This window comes from Benincasa hispida, chromosome 1, assembly GCF_009727055.1.
Source record: "Benincasa hispida cultivar B227 chromosome 1, ASM972705v1, whole genome shotgun sequence".
NCBI lineage: Eukaryota > Viridiplantae > Streptophyta > Magnoliopsida > Cucurbitales > Cucurbitaceae > Benincasa > Benincasa hispida.
In genome coordinates, this window is record NC_052349.1 from 8,354,912 (window position 1) to 8,366,006 (window position 11,095).

At 33.8% G+C, this 11,095-nt stretch overlaps 1 protein-coding gene across 1 annotated transcript; it reads right to left on the bottom strand.

The window, feature by feature from the left end:
- Positions 1 to 5,419: 5,419 nt before the first annotated feature.
- LOC120084814 (chitinase domain-containing protein 1) lies at positions 5,420 to 10,888 on the bottom strand. Its single transcript, XM_039040655.1, has 8 exons — positions 10,555 to 10,888; positions 10,256 to 10,329; positions 9,788 to 9,868; positions 9,204 to 9,288; positions 8,625 to 8,722; positions 8,292 to 8,379; positions 7,161 to 7,518; positions 5,420 to 6,022 (listed from the first exon to the last, which is right to left on the bottom strand). Exons 1-8 carry the CDS (start codon positions 10,810 to 10,812, stop codon positions 5,775 to 5,777), a joined length of 1,290 nt encoding a protein of 429 aa, XP_038896583.1. The 5' UTR covers positions 10,813 to 10,888; the 3' UTR covers positions 5,420 to 5,774.
- Between the last annotated feature and the right edge of the window lie 207 nt (positions 10,889 to 11,095).

Here is an 11,095-nt window from a genome sequence, read left to right on the forward strand (position 1 = left end):
AGTTGCTTAGGTCATCCTAGTGAAATAGAAATCTAACTAGTCAACGAAGTTACATCTAGAGGTTACTATTTCGTGGTCCAATCTTATGCAAACTCGTTGCATAGGATACCCCCATTCATATGTCCCCTACACGGACGCGTTAAATCATTCCATTGTATCAAATACAAAATGGGTCGTATCTATAGTGTCACCAGAATAAGGTATCCAACCTTATCCATATACTATAGACCTTTTAGGCTGTATCTTGAACACTGATCCCTGTATGTCTCCACATACTGTTCAAGACTCATACAACAGTCTAGGATGTTAGTTTATTGGATTAAGGTTATTTAGGCAAGACAAATATAAGATAAGTAATAACTATTTATTGTAATAAACATTAACAACACTTTATTAATGATCGGTCAAATGTTACATTTACTATTGACGAGTTTTAAGGTATAAAACCCAATAAACTCCCATTTGAACTAAAACTCTAGTCAGTGGGATGTATATACAATAAATAGTCCAAAGTTTGAAATATCAAATGTATAATGTATATTACATGAAAAGTAAATATACAAATACAATAAACTAGGGCATCCTTATATCCATTACACATCTCCCACTTGCCCTAGATTATACTATATACATGTGTCGTAGACCTAGACTCTCTATATGACTTTTGAACACTTTAGCCAACAGAGCCTTCGTAAATGGATCAGCGATGTTGTGCTCTGAAGCAATCTTGGTGCCGATTACATCTCCTCATTGCACAATCTCCCGTATCAAGTGATACCTCCTCTCTATATGTTTTCCTCATTTATGGCTGCGAGGTTCTTTTGAGTTGGCTATTGCCCCACTATTATCACAGTATAATGTAATGTACAAGTCCATATTTGGAACAACTTCCAATTCTATAAAAAACTTCTTGAGCCAAATTGCTGCTTCACAGGCAGCTACATACTCAACCTCTATAATGGTGTCTGCTATGCATCCCTGTTTGATGTTTCTCCAAACTATTGCTGTCTGTTAAGGGCGAAAACTGACCCTGATGTAGAATTTCTAGAATCCTTGTTAGCCTAGAAGTCAGAGTCGGTGTACCCTATAAGGATCAAACTCTTAGTCCCATACACCAACATGTAGTCCTTCGTTCTCCGAAAATACTTAAGAATGTTCTTAATCGTTGTTCAATGGTCTAAGCCTAGATTGGACTGGTACTTAATGACTATTCCCACTGCATAACATATGTATGACTAGAAGAAGGTAGTAATAAGGTGGGTCTCTGATAAAAAGAAAAAAGAATCATGGCTAGCTAGCAACATGATAAAAAAGACGTCTCTTTTCACCAGCTAGGCAAAGCAAAACAAGAGGAAGAAGGTTTAAAAAAACTGAAGTAAATAAAAGAGAAAGGTTGAAAGCATGAAGAATATTTTTCAAAATTGAAGAGGCAATTACGATTTTCTCAAATAATAGAGATGATTTGGCCAATTTATAGGGAAGAGTTGAGAAGGAGCAAATTTTTATGGTGTACTCAGATCTCCAATTCGAATCACATCAAATTAATAAAATTAGATTCAGATTCAAGATTTGAAAGCTTCAACTTCAGATATCTTGGTAATCTCTTGCTTCCAATTGAATTGATAATGGCAATTATGTCCAAATCAATTTCAAAAGGAGATTTAAATTATTTTGATTATGATTGTCATGGTTAAAATTTGGCTACAATTCAAAATTTGTCCCAAGTTCATTCTATCCAAGTTGGGATTTTTAACCTAAAATCAAATAAAATTGGGGATAAAGTCGTAAATTTATGTCAAATTAAAATTTGACCACATTCCAAATTTTATCTCAAATTCAAATTAAGTTTAGCTTTTATCCTCAATCCAAATCAAAATGAGGGTAAATTTTGAAATTAAAATTTGGTCATATTGCAAAGTTTATCCCAAATTCTAGTTAAACTTGTGTACTAAATTTGTAGTTTGACTAACACGTCAAATTGGGTCAAATTCAAGAACAAGTAAATTTGAATTTTGATTTCAACTTTACCTTTTTCGAGATTCATCCACTCATATATGTGCATAAATCTCGAAAATGGGCATTTGTTGAATAAAAAATTTTGGATCAATCACAAATCGTCACGTCATTTACCAAAGTAATGATGGAATTACAAGTAATTGAATTTTGACTAATTAAAAGTTGACATGTGTCCCAAGTAGAAAATAAAGTCATAAATTGGCGAATTCTAATGATGTCATGTACTTTTTTCTTGACCGTTGGATCAAATTAATTATTTTGATCTAATCCATTATTAAAATTTGGGTAAAGTTAAATTGGGCCCAAGAATATGCTTAATTTGACCCAAATGTTAAAGAAGACCCAAATCCAATTAACTAGGCCAAGGATCAGGTCCGGAGTATAGCAATTCTATATTCCAGACAGCCTAGAGAGACTTCTCCCAACAATCAGAAGGCTCTTAGATTCCTGAAGCTACATACTTCTTGAAGAAACAAGTCTCCTAAAGATACAAAAACTCTTTCAAGACTTCAACTTCAAGAACATCACGCGTTCTGCTTCTTTAAGTCAAGCGTACGTATTCAATTGAGAGAGAATCAGAAGATCAAATACTAGAAATCGAACTACATCGTATCAAATCAACATCAATATCAACACAAGTTCAACTCCACAAAACAAGTTTCTCAAGAAACCTTGTGCGAACACTCACCTTTGAAGAAACTTTACTTCAAAAAAATTTTACATCTTCTTCTTCCTCAATGAACCAATTTTTCACGAACAATATCGTCACACCATCGTATGGGTCTTCCCTGCTATTCTCTTAGCAAGAACTTGTTTGTGGGAATCGATGTTTGAAAGAGATAGAGGGGAATTGAATTTTGGAGATCTTTTTATAGGGAACTCATTTCTTTGTTTTTTTTTTAAAAAAAAAAACATACACATTGAAAAAGAAGAGGAGGAGATGGCCCCCTCCCCCGGTCTTCTACCTTTATCTAAAAAGTAATGTGGGATTAAAACATAACTCTCACTTCTTATTGTTTAATTTAAATTAAAATGAAATAAAATTCATTTAATTAAATTAAATAATTAATAAATCAATATTTTAATTAAATATCTCATATTTAATTAAATGTACATTTAAATCATATTCAAATGCACATCTCTATCATAGTCTATAGTTTTAATATGAATCTCATTCATACTAAATCTTAATCTATAGTTTTAATATGAATCTAATTCATACTATTTTAATATTTGAATCATATTCAAGATATTATATCTCTCTTTATTATAAATTTTAATTTTGAATTTTATTCAAAATTAACTTTATATTATAATATATCTATATACATTATATTAATTGTATCATATACAATTAATGTTATTCCCTATAATAATTTGAACAATTCAAATTCTTCCAAAAATATTGATCTTTGTTTGCCCGTTGTGAACTAGCAGGGTGGCCTAATAGACCTACAGATTAGAAGTTCCAATGATCCAAGATTAACTAATTGAACAATTACATTAATCAACATTGATTAGTTGTGGATCACTTCACTAAAGACCCACAACTGCACTCTTCGCACTGTAGAATATTTTGCATACATGGATTTAACCATTACAAGTAAGTTGAACCTTCACGAGTTGTTCATAATTACAGCTGGGTTAAATTACCACTTTACCCCTATAATTACCTCTTACTTCTTAAATACACCGGTTCTTCTAATGAACAATCTTTTATGGTCCTACTATAAACCATGTCCCTCTCGGGCCAATGAGAGAGCGAGTACCATTTGTTCAAGATTTGGAATCAACACTTAAGGGAACAACTCATCTACTTATCCTAAAGGCAAAAATGAGCGAATTCCATATTGTGTAGCTATGTTCCCAACTCCCTATTCAAACATATCCTCAAAATGACAGGCTTATTGAGTCGGTGACTCTGGCCACTCTCACCGATAAAAATCAAAGGACAACCCTCATGAATAAGAGTCCATAACTCACTCGGGATTGAGATCGAGTTACATGATTATACTATGAAATATAAATCTCTTCAGTCAACGACGTTAGAAAGAGAGATTAAGTATTTCGTAGTCTGGTCTTATACAGTATTATTGTATAGGATACCCCCACTCGCATGTCTCCATATGAACGATTTAGATCATATTGTTTATAATACTTACAGTATGTATAACATTTACAAAGTGGGTCGTATCTATAGTATTTGTTGAAATGCTTTGAATCTGTTTGCTGGCGCTTCGAAAACCTAGTAGTTGCCCCCGAAACCTATTCAGATTTTGTATTCAGCATATTTATTTATTTGCAGTTATTTACGATTTTGACCCTAGGGTTTAGAGTAGTGCGCTATATAGACTCTTTAACCCTAAAAGCGCCGTTTTGATGTAATTTTGAAAATATTCTCTCAAATAATATTGTTCTCCCTCTGCCCGTGGACGTAGCTAACACACTATTAGTGAACCACGTATATCTGTGTGTCGATCTTCCCTACTTTATGTTCCTTTTTGTGTTCTTTAATTATCGATTTCACAACAGTGTTACTACAATAAGACACCCAACCTTATCTATATATTATAGACCCTTTAGGTTATTACTCGGACATGATCCATCTATATGTTCACTACATACTAAGTTCTTATGCAATAACCATGGATTTTTTCTATAATGGATAACTCATTATTGCATTTAAAATAATCAACTATGATATCAAATAACAAATTAACTACGAAGCTTTAGGACATAAATCCCAACAATCATGACAGGAATGGTATTAGGATGTTAGAGGGATATTAAAGTTATATTAGGTAAGGGTGTTACTTATGGAATTTGGTTATAAATAGAGATAAAGAAAATAAGTAAGATAGGCAATAATTTGGTATTAGGATATTAGAGGAATAATAAATGACTATTTTTAAATATAGAAAAATGAATTATTTTGTAACCATCAATGATAGACACTGATAGACACTGATAGAAGTCTATCAGTGCCTATCAACGTCTATCATTTATAGTTTCGAAATTTTGCTATATTTTATAAATATTTTCAACAGTTTTACGATTTAAAATAATTTCCCAATATTAAAGGTATATTAGTTAAGGAAGTTACTTATAGAATTTGGTTATAAATAGAGATAAAGAGAATAGGCAAGATAAACAATAATTTGGTGAGTGATTTAGGACTTGAATGTGATCTTAAGAGGAGAGTCCAAATACCTCGAATTACTTGGTTTATCTTTGACTATTGTTTATATTACAATATATTTGGGTTCTGTCATATTAAAAACATTCGTGATTAAACTTGTAATTTAACCAAATATTAATCACGATCTAACTGAGCTCACTAATACAATACGATAGGTAATAAAATAAATTCGTACTCCTAACAGAAAAAAAGGTTCAAAGAGAGTGAAAGCCAAAGAACTATCTGGATTGATAATTATAATAGTTCCCAACAATTTATTCTAGAACAATAAAAACAACTCTACCATCTCAACAACTACATCAAAACGTGAATGATTCTCGTTTCTGGTGGGTAAAGAAGATTGAGGTCACCCAAACCTGTGATGAATCCGTTCACGATCCTATCTTCTAGCTTACACATTGGCTCACTACTCAGCTCTTTTTTAGCATGAAGAACCAATCAGTACATAGTTTTGCATCAGCCATAAATCAATTGAAGCACCACAAGAATGGAAAAGTGAACAAAACCTCATGGTGGTTGCTCAAAAGCAGGTAAAGAAACCCTGCAAATTTGAGATTTTTCACAGAAGATCAAAAAAGTAATCCAAACCTTGCCCGATTTCCCATATGGAGATACCGGTGCCAAAGGATCGAGCTTCCTCAAGACGTATGAAGATTGATTTCAGTGATGGATAAAAAACTGCATGCTTGTTCCGATTGTAATCAGCGTACAAGAAGAAATGTTCGGAACTGATATCCTCCCACTGCACCACAGGCTCGTACTTCTCCAACAATGATACATAATCTCTTCCAGTGATAGCTCCACCTCCTGTTAATTGCAGCAAAATAGAATCATTATTTAAAATAAAAAGGGGGCACTTCTTGAACTAATGGTATACCTTGACAAACAAGAAAATCTCCAGAAGTCAAATTAAGATTTGTTTATGCTTCGGATAGATAAATGCTAAAAAATGACAGTTCCTGCTACTACTAGAGGATAAAGTGGTTGAAGATCTGCGTTCATACTCGATGCAATTTGAGTACTAAAATTCTTAGAAAGAGAGGAAGAGAAACTGCCTTATTTGCTTTTAGGAACAGTGACAATAAAGATTAAAGAACAATCAACTAGGTTCACTGCCATTGAAAGACGTTGACAATCGAGGATGAATGTCAGAAGCCATGGCTATTTTACCGATAGGATTGCACAGATATTCTAAATTATAGAAACTTGAAATAAAAATTCTATATTACATCGAGACAGTCGTCATAAGTTTGTAGTTATCACTGCTAATTTGATATAGAACAGTTGAAAAGAAATTTACCAAATGTACAAACTTCAATTCTTTATTGATATTGAATAACATATACTTTTTCTTATTACTATATCTAAAATTAATCTGCATTATTATCAAAGAAATATGTTGGATATTAAAGTACATATATTTTCTATCCCGGATGTAGTCAACTGATGTAGAAATTAACCTCTTGGTAAAAGAGAAAGATTGGACAAGATAATCCACAACTACATGATGTTAGTCCGTTACTCGCTAAGGAAATATACTATTGTGAAAAAAGTTTAACTGAAAGATGCAGTTTATCCTATATGAATCCATAATTGACTAAGGTACCTAGATAATAATATTAGTATAGTATTAGTAAGGGTTATCATGGTAATTAGATAGGAAGTTAGTTACTGAATATTGTTAAATAGAAGGATGGTGAGTGAAGAAAGATAGGAAATTCTGTGGAGTGGTCTAGGGGTTGAGTGTGCTCACTCAAGAGGGAGGTTCCAAGTTCCTTAATACTTGGGTTATCACGTACTATTTCCTTTATATTTCAATATATTCTAGATTATCACGTAGTATTTCCTTTATATTTCAATATATTCTAGATTGTGATTCCAGTTAGGAAGTATCCTAACAAATTGTACCCAATGAAAGGAATATAAAAGATAGAATGGTTTCTACCTCCAGAAAGGCTGAAATCATAGCCATAGAAGTTGATTCCAAGAAATATCTTGCTAGCCTTGTGTTGAACAAGGCTAATGTCCTTAGTACCGAGGATTAGCCGTAAAGTTGAACGAATCCAATTCACTGGAGCATTGGGGCCTGGGTTATGAGGACCGGAGTAATCATAGGTCATAAGTGAGAAACCATCCACAGCACCAGTCAGGCTCTGCATATCTTCTGGCCCAAATTCATGATCTTCTAAGGTCTCTGAATGGGGTGGACCAATGACATACACAAGTTGCAACGGTTGCTTAGATCTCGTACTCTCAATCTCCGAATGCAGGGCATTTCCAAGCTGCTTTATAAATTGCAGTGCCTGTAATAGGGAATCAAAACAGATCCCTCAGTTATCCAACATCTGAACTGAAAGACGCATGTATATTCACTTTGACGGCCTCACATACAGGCCGACATCATTGAAAATATAAAGATAAGTTGACAAAACCAATGGTGGCCACCTACGTAACTAGAAAGCTCCCATGATATGCAACAAGAAAGCCTAGGTAATCTGATCATACTAAAAAACTAATTCTAATCTTCTTTTTCTTTTTCTCTCAACTCCTCCAATTTTGGCATGCATAAAAAGAAAGAAAAAACAAAAACAAAATAAAAAACCGCCATTTTTGCCATAAAAATTCCAAAACAGCGAAAAATAAGAAATCCATTCTTACTTTTTTAAGGTAACAGGAAAGCCATATTTCAAGGTGCATATGCATTCTTCATATGAAGAAAACAGGAAAGCCATATTTCAACAGATATCTATCTGTTGAAATATGGAAAACCTCAACAGATAGATAACAGAAAAGCCATATTTCAAGGTGCATATGAAGAAAAATATCAAGGACAAAATCTCAAACCCCGTCCCTAAACTAAATTAATTCCTGTTGAAAAAAGGAACATATATTAAAATCAGAAGAATAAAATATCAAGTAAGCCAAAAAGAAATAAGCATTTAGAACCAAACAGAACCAAGAAAAACATATTGACAAATGAGAAACAATATAGGTGATTTTTCAATGACAACGTTTTTCATTTCTTATGCGACACGTAGTACACAACATCTTCAAAACAGGGAAGGAAACTAGTTACCAAATTCCTCATGTCTGGGTCATGCAATATCCCATGAGTAACCCACCTTGACCAGGATTCTAACACAATACCATCATAACCCATTTCCCTAAACAAAAGAAGACAGATTGTGAGAATTATCTGCAACATGCAAACTAAAAAAAATTGAATCTCCAATTACACATTTTACACCAAAATGATCGAATATATCAAGTTGGGTTATAATCTGAATTTGTGAAAACAACCTTGACTCTGAAATTTGTAAGAGCGTCTAAGAGTTTGACTCTAAGCATGATATAAAAGAAATCCAAAAAGACATACAAAAGTCAAGCAGACCATCCAGTATATTCTTACTTGCATTCTGTTACAATTAGATTGATAGCTTTGTCTTTCAGCTTCTTCTTTCTAAGCAGATCTGCAGGAGATGCTTCAACAGCCACTCTGGGCAATACCTACTTCAGAATTACTGAATGAATTAAATGAATCATCATCCATCCAAGCTCATATAAAATGATTTAAGACTACTAGTCATGAACAAGAGGTACATTCAAAGGCGAGCCTTGAATCAATGCTCCCTGAATGACCTGCAATTTTTCAGAAATTCACAACCTTCCTAAGACAATTCCCCTACCAACAATTGCTCACAAACTTAAACATAAATCCAGGATTCATTAAAGCTTCTTCTAATGAATGTTATATGTTATATGTTCAAACTAATATCACTATCTGTTTGCCTCAAAATAGCCCTGAACATTGCCATTTTTTTAAAAAATACTCTTATTCTTTCAAAAGTTGCAATATTACACTTCCCTTGGAGCAGAGAAATCATTATAAAGAATGGGGTTATTTTTTAAACAAGGGGAAAAGTTGGCAAAGTTCAGGGTTTATATAAATATATAAGTTAGCCTACAAAATATGCATCCTTCGTTGTACCAGTGCATCTCCAGTCAGTCTTAGCTCTGAGATCCATTCTTCATCAGCATTGTGTCTTCCCTCCAACACTATGTGGGAACCATGACTGTATCAGAAAAAAAAAAGTAACATATCTCTTAGTAAGATGGAAAAGAAAGAAATATAAAAAGAATGTAGAAAGCAAACTGCACGATTAAAATTAGCAAAGAATGCTGCTGTCATGTGTTTCTTTCCCGCAATTACACTCAGCCAAAACCCACCAAGTAGAAAATGTAAGTAGAAGTGTGCTGAATGTGCTCCATTATTGCTATTCAGTGAACGTGCGGCTTATAAATAATAGAAAGCTTTTAAAGGTAGAGCAAAAAGAGTCTTGCAATCCAAATGTTCTTAATTATTCAAGTTTGTCATCCATCCTCTAGTTAAGTAAATTACCTCTCTGATTTCACCAAATGATAGATGTTTCATAACTTCCCTTGGTTTTCAGGTTACTTCTTATCCCCCATTTTTGGTATTTCTTCTCTTTATTCATGAAAAGGTCCGTTTCACATCAAAAAAAGAAAAACCCACAATGAAAAGAGGGGAAAAAATGGGCATCATTTGTGTACCTCTTCAAATCATACCACACTGGTGATAAATGTGTAAACTTGGAGTTGAACTTTTTTGCCATATCATATCCCTTGGAGTTCCTGCACAATTTAACATGTGAACTGCGTTAAAGTTTTAAGTTGAGAGATATGCAGACCCCCATGACGATCAGAAAATGCCCCAAAGTTCAAAGTTAGAACAAAGAAATGAAAGGAAAAGAAACGGGAGAAGAGACAAAAAGTGGCATTGACAAGGCAACGACATATAAAAGTTAACAAAAGAATTTAAAGCCCACAAATACTAAAACGATAAAGTTCAGTAGTATTAATGCAGAGAGCTTCATGCAACTCCAATGGAAGTGAAATTCTTTTACGAGCAACGCCCAAACTGGCAATAAACTCAACCCCAGTCATCAACAAATACACTTCCCTGACCCAAAATTACAAAAAGAGATTAAAAGTGGCACGAGTGAGTTTCCAAGCGGATACCACGGAGTAATATAAGCAAGTGAAGGATAATCATAATGACGGTGAGAGACATTTGCTGCGACATTCGAATGCTCCTGTATCCAAAAGAAAATTCTTAGCAACTGAATAACATATTTGCAGAAGTAAATTTAATGAATAACGCTATCCTGTCAGATTACTCTCTATATTGAACAGACAATGAGCTCAGAAGGTTAACAAAATTAATAAAACCCTAGTGACCAAAGCAGTTTATAGTACTTTCGAAGTTGGTGGAAATTCAAAAAGACAGAGTTGCATTCAGCAACTCGAATTATACGTACAGCTAGAATTTCTTGATAGCTGATATCAGTCTTGACGAGGCCCCGTTCGAATACAGATGCGCCAGAAAATTCACCATTTGACGTGTATTTGTGATAGACGAGAACGGAAATGGCGGGAGAAATGACAAAGAAGACAACGAAAATGATGATGAGCCTCCGGTCAGAGGAGGAATTATGGACGATGTCTGGCCGATCGGAAGAGACGACTTGGTTTTTCCGGCGATTCGAGACGGCTTGGCGATCCCGCTTCTTGGACATGGCGGCGCGTCGGTCACGACGACCTTCTGTGGCGTGACTGTTCTGTTGACGGAGTGAACCTGTTTAAAAAATGATGATAGTAAGATTAAATTATAATAAAAAAAAAAAATTAAAAATTACACGTGAATTTTGTGCAAGATTAAGAAATTGTTATAAAAAATTATTTCTAGAAAAGAAATAAAATATGAAAATTTATGCAACTACTCACATCTAAAAGTTACAAGGTTACTAGAGGTGATATTATTTACCACTATATGCAAAATTAAGACTTTATTTTATAACC